We start from the raw sequence: 19,908 nt of genomic DNA, 5'->3' as shown, positions 1-19,908 counted from the left end.
ATTAAGTATTTTTTGCATTTCTGGAGGAAAACATAAATAAGCTTTCCACTTTTCAGTGTAAAAATTAAAATTAATTCAGGAGAAAAAGGAAGTGTGTAGCTAAAAAGATGTTTTATGAAATTAAAAAATCTTAATAGTCCAGTTAAGTGAACGGAAGCAACTGGAATGTTTTGTATTCCAAATGTGGGAGTTTTATTTTAATGCAATGCAGAAAAATCTAATAAAAATGTATAAAAGAGGTGGTGGAAAAATTATTTCTCCACTTTTGCAAAATTCCTGACAGAGGATACCCATTAACACAGAGATAATCATAAAGTTTACACTATCACACTGTAGTCATCCACATAACTTCTTAATAGTTATCTAGAGTGGAGATAAAACTGGGCAATGCTTATGTTACAATGTTAAATAGAAAAAACAGAATACAAATAAATACAATGACTGATTAAACAATACCAAGGTAAGCTGAGAGGAATATAAAAATAAAATTAATGAACTAAAAAATATATTGAGGGTAATTAGATAAATTTAGGGATAAAAACAAAAAGGTAAACTACTATTTAGTCATATCAAAAAGGGAAAAATACATAAAATTCTGAACAAAAAAAGGAAAACAACCAGATAGAGAAAATTAGCAACGTATTAAAAGAATACTAAAAGCACAACACATCAAGACCAAATGGAATTAATTCCAGCAAAGCAAAAATGGTTCAATATTACTATTGTCATAGCTCCCTGCACCCTTCTCCTTGAGGTTCATATCATCTGGGCATCACAGTAGATGATGGGTGACCATACATCCTTAGTTGGCTTGGGACATCCTGGTTTGTATCTGCTCTTCAGGAATAATTATTTATAGAGCTTCTGATTTAGATAATTATGACATCATGTCATCCCTTTATAGACTTCCTTTATTTATGAAGAATTTCAATCCTGACTCATAGTCATCCTCCTAGCCCTTAGTCTCATCATCATCCTGGATGATTCGGAAGTCCACAGAGAGTACCACATAAAGACAAGCCTCTCAGACTTTTTCATCTCTAGAGACTTGTACTTCATTTTAGCTACTTATTCCATTTCATACACACCATGGTCTCATCCTAGATTTATTGTCCATTACTGTTCCATTTCTATAATCATAAATTCAAATATCCCACTCTAATAACTTGTACTTTCTAACTTCCCAATTCTTAGTTAAACTACTCTCACTGTACCTCACTGATATTTCTAGTCCCTAACCATTTATTTTGCCCTATCAACTGACACTGTCTACTTCACTTTCTTTATACAGTTAAAATCCCCAAATTCTTCACGTCAACACATGCCTATATCCGCATCTCTTATCCTGTGGAACTTCTAGAATGTTGGTCTGGCTAAACCCCAACCCTAAATAGTTCAATTCTTCTCTATAACTATATCAGACTGCCGAGGACTGATAGAGGAAGTTTTAAGGACTATACCAAATGTAACCTTGATGCTACCAAGCAATCCTATTTCCAAAGCTAGAGCTCTCTTTCAACTGGAGTTATTTCAAATATCCTCCATATTTCTTACCTTTCAGTCCTATTTCCTCTGCTCTCTTTTTCAATAGATGGCTGACTTTACAGAAAAACAGAAGTCTTTCTAGAACTAATCTATTAAATTTACCTGAGTATATACCTGGCCTTTTCTCTTTTGTGTCTCTTCTTCATCAGTGTTCTCAGAAATTATATCCCCCTTTTCCTGTGTCTCAAGACTCCTAGCCTCATCTCTTACTTCTCCTCTTCTTGCATCTTAACTCTCCAGCTACACTCAATGTTCCTCCTCTGGAAATTTGTGCATGTGCTTCAGTTTTCCCCACCCTTCTCATTTATGTGATGAACTTCCATTCATCCTTGAAGTCCCAGATGTGGCCTTCAATGTAAATCCCCAAATCTGAGTTTGATACTCCTTTCATGTGCTTCTACAGAACTTATGAGGCTAAACTATGATTGCTAATTTGTTCACAGTCTTCATCATACTAATAACTCCTGGAGGGTAGGAAGTACCTATCTTATTCACTTTTTCATCTCTTTAATCTAGCAAAGTTCCTAGAACAGGCATACAAACACTGGTTGACTCAATGAATAAAAAGCAGTGGATTAATTTTTATTTTATTTTATTTTATTTTAGTGGATTAATTTTTAAACAGAAATATACTAATGAGCCATAAAAGTCAACAAAATGCTGATAAATATTACAACATGGATAAAACCTGAAAACACTACTGTGGTAAGTGAAATAAGCCAGATATTGAGGGACAAATACCCTAAGATTCCACTTGTATGAACTATCTACAAATTCACTGAGACAGATAGTAGATTAGAGGTTAGCAGGGAATGGTGAGGAGAGGGGAATGGGCAATTATTATGTATTGGGTACAGTTTCCTTTGGAAGGGCTAAAAAAGTTTTGGAAATGGTGGTGATGGTTGCCTAATACTTTGAATACAATTAGTGCCAATGATTTGTACACTTAAAAATGGTTAGAATGTCAGATTTTAAGTTATACATATTTTACTGTACAAAAAATGTTATTAGTGAACTTTACATTATAAGCATAAGCAACACAATAAGAACCCAGAAACCATAATTAAATACATAAAAAGCAAAACTTCTTTGGTTATCTATATAACAAATATCATGAGACAGGTTTACTATAAGAATATCAGAGAGAAAAGAGTTGTAAAACTTTTTTTAAGCCCACCCCTTATCATCTTAAAAATAAGAGACAAGAGAGAATATAAGTTTTTAAAAATTTTTTAATTTTTATTGGAATATAGTTGCTTTACAATGTTGTGCTCGTTTCTACTGTACAGCAAAATGTGTCATGTATACATATATCCCCTCTTGTTTGGATTTCCTTCCCATTTAGGTCACTATAGTACATTAAGTAGAGTTCCCTGTGCTATAAAGTATGTTCTCATTGGTTGCCTATTTTATACATAGTATCAATAGTGTATATAGAAAATAAGTTGTTTTGTTTTTTGTTTTTTGTTTTTTGTTTTTTTGCGGTACGCTGGCCTCCCACTGTTGTGGCCTCTCCTGTTGCGGAGCACAGGCTCCGGACGTGCAGCCTCAGCGGCCATGGCTCACGGGCCTAGCTGCTCCGCGGCATGTGGGATCTTCCCAGACCGGGGCACGAACCTGCGTCCCCTGCATCAGCAGGCGGACTCTCAACCACTGTGCCACCAGGGAAGCCCCAAAAATAAGTGTTAAAGGCAACTTTTTCACATGTTGTACATTCATACCAAATTAACGCATTTATAGGAGGAGGGTTGTGAGTATAAATATAAAGCAGAATTCTGTATCTATTCATACTGACCAACATTGACAAGTATTCAAATTCAGCCATAATACAGACTTCCTTGTAGTAAAAGACAAGAGTATATTTAATGCTTATGAGTGTATCAAAACAAGTTAGTAGGGCTTCCCTGGTGGCGCAGTGGTTGAGAGTCTGCCTGCCGATGCAGGGGACATGGGTTCGGGCCCCGGTCCGGGAAGATCCCATATGCCGCGGAGCGGCTGGGCCCATGAGCCATGGCAGCTGAGCCTGCGAGTCCGGAGCCTGTGCTCCGCAATGGGAGAGGCCAAAATAGTGAGAGGCCCGCGTACCGCGAGAAAAAAACAAACAATAAAAACAAGTTAGCATGGGAAATAAAGAATGACTTGGGAGGGATAGAGAAAAAACGAAATTTAAAAATTAATTTATTACCTGGAGATACTTCCTCTTTCTGTCTCACAGTGTGGTCTTTTGTGAATTTCACCCTTTGATGAGCTCTGATGCATGTCTTGCAGAGCCATTCAACACACTCTACACAAAACCCATTAGCTTCTGCATTGTCCTCACAGCTTGTACATACCTAATAAAAGAAACGTCAGGTCAATTTTTGAGAATAAAGAAAAGGTGGTCACATGACTAATCATACATAAATGATATACCAACTATACTTGACTCTATCAGTTATCTTCTTAACAGTGTTCATAAATTTAAACTGACACTATGTTTTAAATTATAAACATATGAAATGGAAATATAAGGACACTGCCCTTAGTTCAATATATCAAATATTCTAGGCACTATGCTAACTGCTGAGGATATAACCATCAGAAAAAGCAAACACAATCCTTGCCCTTATGACATCCAGTCTCCTAGATGAAGTGTAGGTTCAAATCCCAGTTCCCCTACTTACTGGATGAGTAGTCTTGGACAGGTTACTTAGAATGCTCATCTTTAAAATAAGGGTAATAACATAAATTTTACTGAGTGGTTGTAAAGATAAATTTTACTGAGTGCTTATGAATTTTACTGAGTGGTCGTGAGGAAGTCAAACATTACTGAAACAATAATACTAATACATAACTACAAATTGAGAAGTGCCATAAAGGAAAAAGTATGAGAAGCTAGAAGAACATATGATGGGGGCAAGTGATCTGTTTTTAGTGGGGTTGAATGGTTGGGGAAAATGAGAGGAGAGATTACCCAGGCAAGGCTTTCTCTAAAGAGATCATATTTGCACCAAGATAAGAAAGTTGAGTCATCAATTACCGATGAAAGCTTTCTAGGCAGAGAGAACAGCATGTACCAAAGCCTCCAGCAAGAACATGGCAGGTTCAAAGAAGTGACAGAAAGCCAGCAGGACTCAAGTGGAGAGATCAAGGGGAAAACTGGCAACAGAAGGAGCTGGTGGCAAGGCAGGGGCCAGATCAAGAAGGATCATGTGACAATTTTGGTCTTTGTCTCAGAAGTCTCCTAAAAGCTTTTAAGTAAGTAAATGACACGGCCAGATGTGCATTTTTAAAATCACTGTCCCTGCAATGTAGAGAAGAGATTAGAAAAAGGGCAAGTGCTTCTGCACAGAGATAGGTAGGAGCCCTTTGCAGTGGTAGAAGTGGAGATGAATGAAGGAGATTTGGGAAGTAAAACTGACTGGTTTGGAGGATGCACTGGCTATGAAATGAAGAAGAGATAGCACCTTTTTTTCCAGCTTATATAACTGTGTAGATGGTGGCACTATTCTCTGAGAACAGGTATTAAGGTTACACAACACATAAGCAGTCCTCATGATATCATTTGTGGTTGGGAAAAAAATTTTTCCCCTCAGTCAGTGGTTTACATTAGCCAAATTCCAAATACCTGGATAATATTTCCATAAACCAAAACCTGCCCTTTCTCAGTTCTTGTCTTCTACCTTTCTAACATCTTTTGATGCCACTGACTCTTACTTCCTAGAAGTCATCTGGATTCCTTAACCCTTCCAGATTCTCTTATCTCCCAGATTGCCTCTCTGGACCCCACCATTACTCTTTCTCCTCTGATTCTGTAGATTTTTGTTAGGTCTAGGGATTGGTCTCACCTACTCCCTCGGCTTCAACTATCACCTCTATAAGTACGTCACCTAAAACTTAATCTCCACATTATGCGGCAAAAGGAGTATGGGATTTCTATACATAATGTTAAGGAAGGACCTCTAGCATAAAAAGTAAAAGTAAAAAAGCAAAGTGTTAAAGCATATCATACCACTGCTTATCTAGGAAAGATGAGGATGGGATGGGATGACTTATTTGCTTAAATCTTAAAAATAACATAAAATCACTTCGATTATAAAATAATATTAAAAGTGTAAGGATAAAACATAAAAGAAATTAAATGGTTAGCTATAAGGTAGAGAAAAAATAAGGTAGAGGGGTAGGTGAGATGGAGATAGAAGTTTGAGTTCTCTGAATATACTCTGTTTCATAGATTTTATTTTGGAACCAGTATATGAATGTTCTATATGTAGTTAAACAAATTTCAAATTAAAAAAAAAACTAAAGCCCTAAACAAAAGCAAAATGAAACTAATGAACCTGCCGGTCAAGTGGGTGGCTTAACCATACAGAGAAGAATTACTTATTTCAAGTAACTTTAAAACATGATGATTTGATTGAATATCTCCAGTACATACATATACTAATTATTGTCTTCTTGTTTTCTGTTTTGACAGAGATAATGCTATAATCTCCATTTTCAGTACCAACTCTATTCTTCTATACTCTTACTCTGCAAGGCTCAATTATGCTTAATGAGCTGGCTCCACATTAGATTCTAGCAATAGGTGGTGCTGGAGGAAGACTGCAATGCCAGAGGAAAAAGGGACTTGATCATCTTAGTTGGCTTCCTATTTGCTTGAGTTTTCTGTGAACATCTACAATGCTAGATTCAACTTCAAAATGTCAATATATACTTGTTATATTTTCCCTTCCTCTCTTTTTAAAATAGAAAGTATCTATTAAATCATTCTCCTGAAAGTCCTAGAAAAATGACCAACTCAATGGTGATGAGCACCCCTAGTATCCATATTGTGCTCTCTAAATACCATTTCAGACTAAAAGGAACCAAGGCTCCTAGGAGAACCAACCACCTGCTGGTTCCAGGTGTAGAACAGAAAATGAACAATATCTTGTCAAAATAGAAAGCAAGGGAGGTAACAGTGACACTGCGACTGTATCAGAAGGGCTCAGGAATCCTCACTGCCAAGATGGCACAAATTGAGCACCAATAAGGATAACTACAACACATTTTATGTTAAAAATCCATGAGTTCATAACAATAAACACACATACACACCACTCATTAGTCACCTCTGAAGAATGCTGAGAAACTAAGTCACTACTCTCATAATTAGCAACTAAAGGGAAAGAATCAAGCATTTAACCACCTTTCCTGTATAACCTAAGAATAGAAGAAGGAAGCTTTTTTTTTCTCTTCCAGTTGAGAAATATAGAGGAATGACAGAATGAAAATGTCACCATTTTTCAAAGTCCTAATGAAATATGGAATTTTGGCAGTGCTCATTAACGCCATTAACATCAGGAAAAAGACAACCAGACATCATAAGCTTCCTGCTTGAAATACACACAGACATATGGATGAAAGTATTCTTATGAAACAGCCTCTACATTTTTATCACCAGTTTACACAAAATACAGGAGACAGGGAAGCATGTTAAATGACTTAAGGAGAGGTCAGCAAAATTCAGAATAAGGCTAACTCTACTGGACTAACAACCCAGTTTATCCAGCAAATATGTTAAAAGGAAGGAAAAAGAAAGCCAAGCAAGGTGAAGGGGGCATCTGAAATTAATCAAAAGATATGTTTGAGACAAACCTACCAAATGCATGGTAAGTTCTCCAGCATTTCAGGCTGCCTCATTAAGAGGAGGCAAAAGATTCAAGACTTAATACACTTACCTGATTAGACTTTTCTACTGTACTGCTGGGAACCTCAGTAGTGTCCTTCACAAAAAAATTATCTATGATGTGTCTCTCGGCACATTCTTGGCTGCAAACTGGACATCGAATGACTCCCACTGGGAAAGACAAAATGGTGTTCTAAGTTGTTTTTGGTTGAATTCAAGTATAACTGACATAACATTAAAATTAGTTTAAGGTGTACAACGTAATGATTTGATATTTGTATATAACACAAAATGAGCACCACAAAAATTCAGTTAACATCTGTCACCATGAACAATTACAACTTTTTTTTCTGGTGGTGAGAACTTTTAAGATCCACTCCTCTAGCTACTTTCAAATATACAATACAGTATTCCTAACTATAGTCACCATGCTGTACATTACATCCCCATGACTTACTCATTTTATAACTGGAAATTTCTACCTTTTGCCCCTTTTCACCCATTTCGCCCCACCCCCACCCCCACTTCAGGCAACCACCAATTCTGTTCTTTATATCCACGAGCTCACATTCTAAGTTTTAATACAAACATACTGAGTCCTAACCCAACACATCTCATCCAAACTGTGAATGGATTCTGTGAATGTCCACTCTCTTCAAATTCATACCTATTACTTAACACAAAGCAATTCATTTAATGTATATATATAGGGGTTTTAGATGCGTGTGTGCACCCACACGTGTGTATACGTGTGGTGTGTATGTGTCCCACACTAGTACATTAAATGATGAATAAATGCTCATAATTTTAAATGAGATAACCTTCCAAATAAATATCCTTTTGACTATTCTTCTTATTGTTTAGCAACTTCTCTCACAGTGTTTTTCAAATAGAGATGTGCAGAATCATATAGAGACTTTAAAAGAATGAGAGTTCTGGTTCTCTCTGGACCTATGGAATCAGGATTTCTGAAAGTGGAACACAGACATACCCATTTTGTTTATGTTTGTTTTTGTTCTGAATCTCGATTCAGAAACACCAATCTGCTTCCTTTAACAGGTGCAAATAGTGTTCCTTTTGGGTGGGGGGGGTGTGTGAATCTTTCATAGTGATTGGTAAAACAATAAATAATAATTGTGAATGAATTAAAATCTAAATTTTTAATTAAATTAAAAAATTTAATATAAACTTGATGCAGTAATTTGTACCAAGGAGACTGCAATAAGGTTCCCAGATACATTTTTTGCAAAATGAAATGCATAAGAATGAACACAAAGTAATCCAAAGGTCAATTTCATTTGTATATACAAGCAATAAACAAACATTTTAATTTAAAAAACTATTTTACAATAGCAACAAAAAAAGGTACTTAGTAGTAAATTTTTTTAAATGTATAAGGCCATTGTGTAGAAGAATGTTAAGCTATATTTAGAATCATTAAAAAAAAATCTAAGTAATGAAAACACCATGTTCTTGATGGTAAAGATGCCAGTTCTCCCCAGACATGTCTATACATTCAATGCAGTTTTTAATAATAATACCAACAGGGATTGCAATAGAGTTTTGACAAGCTGGGGGAACATGTCTAGCAAATAAGACAGTAAACATATAAAGCTATGGTAATTAAGATGGTGTGATATTTATGAAAGGATAAACAAAAATGGAACAGAATATACGTGCCAGAAACACAAGACAGATGTGGCACTAGAAATTGGTGGAAAAGGGGTGCTATAGTTTGCTACAGTGGGAGAAGGATGAAATCAGATCTCTCCTTAATTCAAAAAATAATTCTCCAAGTGGGGAAAGCAGGGTGGGTGGGGTGGTGGGATGAACTGGGAGATTGGGATGGACATACATACACTAATATGTATAAAATAGATAACTAGTAAGAAACTGTAGTATAAAAAAATAAAATAAAATAAAATTCAAAAAAAATTCTTTTGGATAGGATAGATTAAGAACTTTAAAACTTTCAAGAGGAAATACAGGAGAGTATCTGTGTAACCTTAGAGTTGGAATAAATTTCTCAATCAAGAAACAAAGAGCAATGGGCTTCCCTGGTGGCGCAGTGGTTGAGAGTCCGCCTGCCGATGCAGGGGACACAGGTTCGTGCCCTGGTCCGGGAATATCCCACATGCCACGGAGCGGCTGGGCCCGTGAGCCATGGCTGCTGAGGCTGCACGTCCGGAGCCTGTGCTCCACAACGGGAGAGGCCACAACAGTGAGAGGCCCGCGTACGGCAAAAAAAAAAAAAAAACAAAGAGCAAGAGCATAAGAGAAAGATGAGTAAGTTCAGTAACGTTAAGAACTACAGTTAGACAAAAGATTACCATGAAGAAAGTGAGAAGATAAGCCCGATTGGGAGAAGATATACCTGACACATAGCACTGACAAGAAATTAGTAATTAAAATCTGTAAAAATGTGACAATGCATTTCACAAAATAGAAAGATTGAGTAAACATGTTTTTCCTTATTCCAGATAAGTACAGCTAAAGATTCTAGACAGTCTACATAAAACTGAGAAAGGCAGACAGGAGGCAGACTGTCTAGAGACCTCAGGACCCAAGGAATGACAACGGTGAGTTCACTGGGTTTTCTTTTAGCCTCATATATGCCAAAGTAGGTGCTCATGAAGCTACCATCTCAGAAATATCAACAGGTATAAACAAAAAACAGTCCACAAAAGGCTGTTCCCTCTATCCAGAGGACAGGAAAAGGGCAGCCTGACAAGAAAGAAAACTACTCCAGCAAAACACCACAGAAAAAAATGTGCTTCCTCTCCCACCAACAAAGACCCAAGGGGAAGCCTAGACTTCTACCCTGGCCAAGCAGAAACCAGGTGCCCCAACCATCTCCTGCTGGCTGTGTCAGAGAAGCCTGGTGGGGAGTTAGGGCTTTGGTCCTCACTGGGTGGTAATGAGGCCCCCAGCAGTGTCAGTGGAGACTACGTGAGGAGCCTGAGCTTGTAACTCCAGGGCAGTAATGAGGTACCCCTCCACCTCCATGCTGAAGGGTAGTGGAAAGTCTGGACTTTTATCGCTATTTACCAGTAACCTCCCTCGCCCCTATATCCCCACTCCTTAGATGTGTCAATGAAGAACACATGGGAAGCAGTAAGTAGGTACCCATACCCCTACTAGCCAGGGAGGTATCAACAGAGGCCTGGTGGGAGCATCAACTTCCACACCATTGACCAGTAAGGAGGAGGGTCTCCCTCTCAGGATATCAAAGGATGCAGCAAGGGGAACTTAGACTTCAACCTTTACCTCACAGGAGGCAGGAAATAATAAATATAAGAGCAGAAGTGAATGAAATTGAAAACTGAAAAGTCAATTCAACAAAAAGCTCGTTATTCAAAAAGGTCAATAAAATTAACAAACCTCCAGCAAGACTGACAAAGACAAAGGAGAAGACACAACTTACCAAACATAAAGAATAAAAATGGGGATATCACAATAGACCATATAGACAGCAAAAGAATGACAGAGAAATATTAACACTACTCACACAAAATGACAATATAAGTAAAATGGACCAATTCCTCAAAAGGCACAAACAAATATGAAATAATTTGAACAGCCTTTTAACTACATGGAAATCGGCTCTAAACAAAATGAAATACTAACAAACATGTATATTACTTGTATGCTGAAAACTACAAAATTAAGAAATCAAAAAAGATCTAAATATATGGAGAGACAACGTTCATGGATAGAGATAACTAATGTAGTAAAGAGGTCAATTCTTAATGTGATCTACCAGTTTAACAGAATTCCTAATACAAACCCAACAATATTTTTTTGTAGATACAGACGATATTGTTTTAATATTTATATTAAAAGGCAAATGAAGGACTTCCCTGTGGCACAGTGGTTAAGAATCTGCCTGCCAATGCAGGGGACACGGGTTCGATTCTTGGTCCGGGAAGATCCCACATGCCGCCGAACAACTAAGCCTATGTGCCACAACTACTAAGCCCACAGGTCACAACTACTGAAGCCTGCGCGCTCTAGGCCCTCATGCCGCAACTACTGAGCCTGCATGTCTAGAGCACGTGCTCCACAACAAGAGAAGCCACTGTAATGAGAAGCCCGCACACCAAAACGAAGAGTAGCACTTGCTCGCTGTAACTAGAGAAAGCCCATGCACAGCAACGAAGACCCGATGCAGCCATAAATAGCAAATGCATTATAACAGCTGAATCGATAATGGAAAGAAGAATACAGTGGAGGAATCACTCTATCCAATTTCAAGGCTTATATAGCAACAGTAATCAGGAATGCCTGTTATTGACCAAAGAATAGACACACAGATGAATGAAATAGAATAGAGACAGACCTATACAAGTAGGGCCAACTGATTTCTGACAGAGGTGCAAAAGCATCTTTATACTGATTAAGTCCAAAATGCTGATGAGAGATATACTGTGTTCATGGATTGGAAGACTCATCACAGTAGAGATGTCAATTCTCCCCAAATTGATCTATAGGCTAGTGTATTCCTATCAAAATCCTAGCTAGATCTCTTTGTAAATACAGACAAGATTATTCCAAGATTTATGTGGAAAAGGAAAGGAACTAGCATAGCTAAAGCAAGTCCAGAAAAAGAAAAATATTGTGAGAAGACTCACTATCCAATCTTAAGACTTACATATAGTGAGTTAGACAGGGTAGTATTGGCAGTATACATGCACAGATGAATGGAACAGAACACAGCACCCAGAAATACACCCACACAAGTAAGCGCAACTGATTTTGGACAAAAAGTAGGAGAACGATTCATTGGAAGAAGGAAAGACTTTTCAACAAATTGTTGTAACAACAGGATATTCATAGGCAAAAACTGAACTTCAAACTAACCTTCACATTTTATATAAAAATTAACTCAAAGTGGATCAGATTTAAATATAAAACATAAAACTATAAAATCTTTGGAAGAAAACAGGAGAAAATCTTAAGGACGTAGGACTTGCTGAAGGTCTTAGACATATCAAAGACAATCCATAAAAGAAAAATACGGATGAATTTGATTTCATCAAAATTTAAGACTTTTGCTCTGCAAAAGACCTATAAAGAAGATGAAATAAACAAGCTACACACTGGGAGAAAATATTTGCAAACCACAGATCTGACGAAGGATTCATATCTACAATACATAAAGAACTCTCAAAACTCAAAAAAATAAAAACCCAATTAGAAAATGGGCAAAAGACATGAAGAGACATTTCATCAATAAGGATATGCACATGGCAAATAAGCACATGATAAGATGTTCCACATCACTAGCCATCAGGTAAATAAATGCAAATTAAGATCATGATGGGATACCAGCACAAAGCTATTAAAACAGCTAAAATAAAAAGTAGTGACAATGCCAAATGCTGACAAAAAATGTGGAGGTATTAGATCTCTTATATGTTCCCACTGGGAATGTAAAATAATAGAGCCACTGTGGAAAACAGTTTGGCAGTTTCTTCAAAAAGCTAAACATAACATTTATCATATGAATCAGCAATCTCATTCCTGGGCAGAAATAAATTTAGGTTCACACAAAAATCTGAACACAAATATCGTAATTCAGTGTTATTCATATTAGCCCAAAACTTGAAACAACCTAAATCTCTGTAAATAAGTTAATGGTTAAATAAACTGTGGTACATCCATACTATGGGATAACAGTCACCAATCAAAGGGAACTAATTATTGATATATGCAACAAACTGGATGGATCTTAAGGGCATTAGTGTTTTTTAAAAAGTCAATTTCCAAAGGTCTTATGAATGATCCACTTACATAACATTCTCAAAATGACAAGATTATAGAGATGGGAAACAGACTACTACTTTCCCTGAAATTAGGGACAATGGGGTGTGGGGAGAGAGGGTAGGTTTGACTATAAAGGGGTAACAAGAGGGAGAGCTTTGGTGATGGAATAGTTCTGCGTCTTGATTGTGACGTTATATGAATCTACACATGTGATAAAGTTGCATTACAACTATACTCACTGGGCTTCCCTGGTGGCGCAGTGGTTGAGAGTCCGCCTGCCGATGCAGGGGACACAGGTTCGTGCCCTGGTCCGGGAAGATCCCACATGCCGCAGAGCGGCTGGGCCTGTGAGCCATGGCCGCTGAGTCTGCACGTCCGGAGCCTGTGCTCCGCAACGGGAGAGGCCACAACAGAGAGAGGCCCGTGTACCGCAAAAAAACAAAACAAAACCGCACACACACAAAAACACTATACTCACTATTGTAACTATGTTAATTTCCTGGTTTTGCTATTGCACTGTAATTATATAAGAAGTAATCAATGGAAAGAACTGGGTACAAAGGATCTCTCTGTAACTTCCCATGAATCTATTATTATTTCAAAATAAAAAGTTAAAAAAAAACCAAAAAGAACATTTATTTAGTGCTCTCCTTATATGTACTGCTTTATCCTCATACAAATGAGGAAATGGAGATCAGAGAATCTGATTAACTTGACCAAGGTCACACAGTAGTGGAGCTGTGATTTGAACCCATGGCTGACTGACCCCAGAGTGCAGTGTACTACCACACTTTACAAAAATGTCTTAGAAAGCCATGGGTTCACAGATTGCATCATTTTGACAGATAGGATATTAGTCCACGAATTAAGGATCCCATTTGTTGTAAAATGGATGGCTAGTGGGAACATGCTGCATAGCACAGGGAGATCAGCTGGATGCTTCGTGAAGCCTAGAGGGGTGGGATAGGGAGGGTGGGAGGGAGGCTCAAGAGGGAGGGGATACGGGGATATATGTATACATATAGCTGATTCACTTTGTTGTACAGCAGAAACTAACACAACATTGTAAAGCAATTATACTCTAATAAAGACATTAAAAAAAAAGAAAGAATCCCATTTATGTATGGTGGTGAGTTTGACCTAAATGAATTTAAACCAAATAAATGCTAGCTCAACAATACTTTGTTACCCAGAAAAAGTCAGTGGGAAAATGTAATTTCTGTTCCAGTCTGAGCACATTTAAAGTTCCTCTATACAGACTGGTGGAGATCAGCATCTGGAATATATCCTTCTAGAAATTAGAGTGATTAAAATCTGATTAACTAAAGAAAAATAATTCTGTGGGAAGTGTGTAGATATTTTCTTCAATCATTCATCACTGTGTACTTAATGGCCATGGTTGTTTTTTTCTGTTATTTAGTGGGTTGAAAAAACTTCAAATGGTGCATAGCCTCCTTTAAGTCTGTTTTCAAATGTTACCTTTGATGATGCCTGCACCCCCATCCACCTTCCTGCACCACAGATTCCCCTAATCCTGCTCTAATTCTTTTCTCTCTGGCAGTTATCCTTCAGTTTCATTTATTTATATTTATTGTTTATTGTCTGACTATCCCAAGTAAAATGTAAATTGTCTGGTTAGTTCACAGATATTCCAAAGCACCTAAACATGTACCTGGCACATAGCAGTGCTCAATAAATATTTGGTGAATGAGTGAATGAACTCCCTTAGTGATGCACACACCTTGTGATCCACAGTTTCACCATGGAGAAACTCTTCAGCATCAGGAAACATGCTCAACAATGTTCATAGCACCATTTTTCAGAAAAGTCCACAACTAGAAACAATCCAAATGTCCATCAACAGAACAAAAATACTGTGGTATATTCAAATAATAGAACACTATACAGCAATAAAATCAATGCATGTAAATTACAGATGGCTGAATCCTCAAAAATATGTTAAGTGAAGAAAGTCCCAGAAGAATATGTATTATACTCTATCAAAGTTCAAAAATAATATATAAGAAAGCATATATAGCTGATAAACTATAATGAAAAACAAGGGAATGATTAACACAAAATTCTGGATAGTGGCTAGGCTATGCCTAGGATGGAGGAAAGAATAAGCAGCTCCCCTCCAATACTAAATTCAAGCCCATCTATCTTTCCTGAACCAAACTATTTCGAAGGCCTAAGAGCACATGGAGATAAACAGGTTGCAAGCCAATGAAACCTCATGCCCAGTCTAGGGTTAAAAGAGAGCCTGAGGACTAGTAAGCAGCTACTCAGCTCTAGTGCATTAAGTATTATCCCCATTTTACAGATCAGGAAACTGAGCACCATGACTTGCCTGTGGTCATTCAACTAACTGGCAACTCTGGAATTTGAATTCTGCATACACATCTTATGTACATTCCACATGGAAACTATTTAAATAAAAAGGATATAGCATGGACTTTAAAGCTATATAGACCTATATTATTCCTCTTTATTGACTGTTCTATATCCCCTAAACAATCTTTCTGAGCCTCTATTTCCTCTTCTGTAAAGTAACAGCACATGATAATCATGATAATGGTTACCATATTGAGAACTTATTGTGCTCCAGTTATAGTGCTAAGTATTCCATGCTCAACAGAACAAATCTGAGGCAGAACTGTTATAAGGATTATATTAATAAATGTATAAAAAGGGCCTAGCGATGTTGGGCTGGTACCTGGTAAACCTGTACATCATACTCTATGCTCCCAATTAAAATCAGGTAACAGTTGACTCCTTCTGAAAGGACCAGCACAACCTCACCTACCTCATTCCCTCAAATCATCTACTAAGACTTACACAAATGAACTCTGAGTCATAGAGGTACCTCAGCCTAACAGGGAACAATGAGGCCAAACGTTGGTAAATCTCAAATTTGCATCTTTACCCATACTTCATTCCCAAGCTCAAGATGTACCTTGCCAGTAGAAGAAAAAATAAGGCACTGCATATTATACAGTAAATACCTGAATGCCTATATGAAGAAAGTGATTCTTTGACACACTATCCTGGAAAGGGTGGGGATACTGCAGAAACATAATAAAGTTCCCATTTTTGAAAAGGGAAAATTTGAAATCGGAAAGGCAAGCAGGGAGTCAACTTTAATTCAAGAGAAATAGTAAAGCAAACAGACTAGTACAAATGCTACAAATTGCTTCTCTTTGCTGCTGCCAGAATATGTGCTGGTAACAAGCTAAACAAGGAAATCAACTATTTATTAATCAAGTTGAAAGAGCTAACAATTCAGTATTATATTTATCTGTATTTTAAAGGAAAAGGGCTGTTGAAGTTATATGTAAGTTTCTGTGCTTGCCAAAAGAAATCATAAAAGATGTTTAATTATAAGGTCATAAAAACATGACTGATATAAGAGATTAGTGATAGATCATAAATTACACATTTATAAAAGTAGCTGGACTTAAACTTACTAGGATCTGGTTTTATTCTTTTTATTCTACAAATTAAATATTTACAGTTTTGGGGCTTTGAGATGTAAATATGATTTGCTATTTCCTTTGTGAAGTTTTAGTGTCTAAACCTAAGCACAATGCAGGGCTTATGCTTTGAAATTAAGTACTAGGAATGGCTGGCAACTCTTTGCCCATCTCCATAAAAGAGACGTATGTGGCTTCAAAGCCTCTTATTACACACTGTGGATCACAGACATAAGTGAGTTGAAGGATAGGACCATGAGATGGAGCACCACCAGTCAGGCAACTATATTTCAACATCCATGGGAGAAAAAGGAGAGGATCTATATAATGCAAAATAGCGCTCTGTCCATGGTGCTGTCAATACCATTGATGGCTTGCTACTTAAGCATATGGGTGTGAATATAACAAAAGACCCAATTATAGATGCTACCTACAAGAAACCCAATTTAAATACACACACAGGTTTAAAAAAATGAAAGGATGGAAATAGATACACATTCAAATAATAAGCATATGAAACCCTGAGGACTTTATAATAGTATCAGACAGAGCAGACTATGGCACTAAAACTATTACCAGATATAAAGTGAGGACAGTGTATAATGGTAAACAGCTTGATTCCTCACCAAGACATATAATCCTAAATGCTCAAGTACCTAATTAACATGTCAGAACACATCATGTAAAAACGGATACAGCTCTAAAGAGAAACAGATCCACATGATAGTTGGAGATTTCAAGTCTCCTCTCAGTAATCAATAGAGCAATAGACAGAAAATCAGTGAAGACATAAAAGACTTGAACAAAAGAATCAAATAACTTGATCCAATTGATGTTTAAAGAACACCTAATGTTAGCAGAATACATATTCTTAAAGTGTGAATGGAATATTCACCAAGATATAACATACACTGGGCAATAATCCAAGTATGGGTTAAAAGAACTAAAAACACACAAAATATGTTCCATGAGTACAATGAGATAAACTTAGAAATCAGTAACAGAGAGAACTGGAAAACCCCCGAATATCTGGAAACTGAACAACTTACTTCCAACCAACCTGTGTGTTAATGAAGAAAGGTCTAAAAACCAATGGTTTAAGCATTCTCCTCCAGAAGCCAGAAGAGCAAATCAATCCACCAAAAAAAAGTAGAAGGAAGGAAATTATAAGGAGAATACAATGAAGAAGAAAGAAAATGGCAATAAAGAAAAAAAAATCAATGAAACCAAAGCCAGTTCTTGGGGGTGGGGGAAAAATTAATAAACCTCTAGCTAGACTGATCAAGGAAAAAGAAAAAAAACAACCAAAATCAAAAGTAAAAGAGGCCATTTCTACAGATTCCATGGAGCTTAAAAAAGTATGGGAATATTGTCAACTTGACTAAATGTGTTGATACTTTAAAAGAAACAATTATCAGAATCTTCTCAAGAAGAAACAGAAAACTTGAATATATCAATTAAAGCAATTGAATTCGTACTTAAAACCTGTCCCATAAAGAAAAGTCTAGACCTAAAAGGGACCACTGGATCCCACCAAACATTTAAAGATAATACTAACTCTAAACAATTCTTTTAGAAAATAGAGGAGGGACACTTCCCATCTTGTTTTATAAGGCCAATATTACCCTGATATTAAAATCAAGGAAAGAAAAGTACAGACCAATATCTCATTAATGAAATATCAGAAAATCAAATTCAGAATACATAAAATTGATAATACATCAGTTAAGTAGGGTTTATTACAGAAGTGAAGGGTTGGTTGAGCATTCAAATCAATTGAAGTAATTCACTATATTAACAAAATAAAGGAGAAAAGCCATATGGTCATCTTGGAAAATTTTAACACTCATGGAAGATTTAAAAAAAAACCTCTCAGCAACCTAGAAATAGAATGAAACTTCCTCAACCTGATAAAGACCATGTATGAAAATCCTACACCTAACATATTTAATGATGAAATGCTTTCTGGTGTGATTTGGAAGAAGGCAAGGGTATCCACTCTCACAACTTCTATTCCAAGCTGTTTTAGTGATAATATTTTCAGTTTTAAAGGTTTACTTTTTTATTTTGGAATATAATTATTTTTGAATATGTAGAATATCTACATGGTTCAAAAGTCAAAAACTATATTAGAAAGTATACCAGGTTTCACTCCCATCCCTATCCCTCTTATCCATTTCATTCCATCTACCCCACTTCCTATAGGTAAGCATTTTTATTAAACCATGTTTGTGGTTTATCCTTCTAAGAAACTTCATTTTTCTGTCCATAAAAGTTCTTTTTGCAAAAATACTTTTTTTCAAACACAAAAACTAGCAAACTACTATATACAAAGTATATAGCATCTTCTATGGAGTATTCTTACCTAACAAGGTTTAACATGAATTTAATCAACTACACTACTAGTGGAGAGGAATGACTTAAAAAGCCTATGAGGGAACACCACACAAATCCAGAATGCAAAATATTTTATAATCTAACTGATTGGTTCTCTCCACCAAGTACAAATTATAGAAATGAAGATAGAAGAAGGAACTATTCTAGATTAAGAAAGACTTAAGAAACATGATATCCAAATATCATGCTGTATAGCTAATCCTTGACTGGATTCTGGTTTGAACAAAACAGCTTAAAGGACACTTTTGGGGGGTAAATGTGAAGATGGACTTGTACTAGAACACTAGGAAATAATAGCTATTTTAGTTGTCCATCCATGCTAATAATGATATTGGGAGTATCAAGGTTACTTTCCTTATTTTTTGGAGATGCAAGTTAAACTATTTAAGGATGAAATGCCAAATCTGTGATTTACTTTAAAGTAGCAAAAATGGCAGCAAAGGATGTCATTAAAAAAATGGCAGCTTGGGGGTTGGTTTCTCTACCAAAACAGCCATTAAACTGGAAAAAACTATCAGAATCAACTATTCCAGAACTTTGAAACTGGTTCAGACATTTACAGCAATCAGGGAAGAGCTTAATGAAGGAAGGGGCTGCTGTACTTTGGTAAGAGGGCTGCTTGCTTGAACCAGCTACCATGCCCAATTCCTTAATTCTGCTGCAAAGTGGGGACAGCAGCCCACATCCCTGAAGTGGCTGGCTAGTGCCAGGTGCACAGGATCTTGAACTCAAAAATTAGGGGATTATGTGATTTAGTTAGCATGGGGGTTCCCTGAGGATCAGCTGAGATGCTTGGCTTTATTCAGCTCCCCTGGGCTGCAGCTGTTTCCCTGGCAGCACATATCAGAACATTTAAAGAGGTATACACACTTTTAAATCTACACATTTGGGGCCTGGTGGCGCAGTGGTTAAGAATCTGCCTGCCAATGCAGGGGACACGGGTTTGAGCCCTGGTCTGGGAAGATCCCACATGCCGTGGAACAACTAAGCCCATGCACCACAACTACTGAGCCTGCACTCTAGAGCCCGTGAGCCACAACTAGTGAAGCCCACGCACCTAGAGCCTGTGTTCTGCAA

The 19,908-nt window shown here is 37.0% G+C and overlaps 1 protein-coding gene across 2 annotated transcripts in view; it reads right to left on the bottom strand.

Annotated features, from left to right (window-relative positions):
- The window catches only part of TRIM24 (tripartite motif containing 24), an 89,691-nt gene that overhangs the window by 44,079 nt on the left and 25,704 nt on the right, over nt 1-19,908 (bottom strand). For both annotated transcript variants that reach the window (XM_065883540.1, XM_065883541.1), the window contains exons 2-3: nt 7,248-7,366; nt 3,731-3,878 (exon numbers count right to left, since the gene is read on the bottom strand). In XM_065883540.1, coding sequence (XP_065739612.1) covers nt 3,731-3,878; nt 7,248-7,366 — 267 coding nt within the window. The remainder of the gene's footprint in view (nt 1-3,730; nt 3,879-7,247; nt 7,367-19,908) is intronic.

The sequence above is a fragment of the Phocoena phocoena genome, chromosome 9 (genome assembly GCF_963924675.1).
Source record: "Phocoena phocoena chromosome 9, mPhoPho1.1, whole genome shotgun sequence".
Lineage (NCBI taxonomy): Eukaryota > Metazoa > Chordata > Mammalia > Artiodactyla > Phocoenidae > Phocoena > Phocoena phocoena.
Note: the sequence above shows the minus strand (reverse complement) of the source record. Positions and strands in the feature narration are given on the sequence as shown.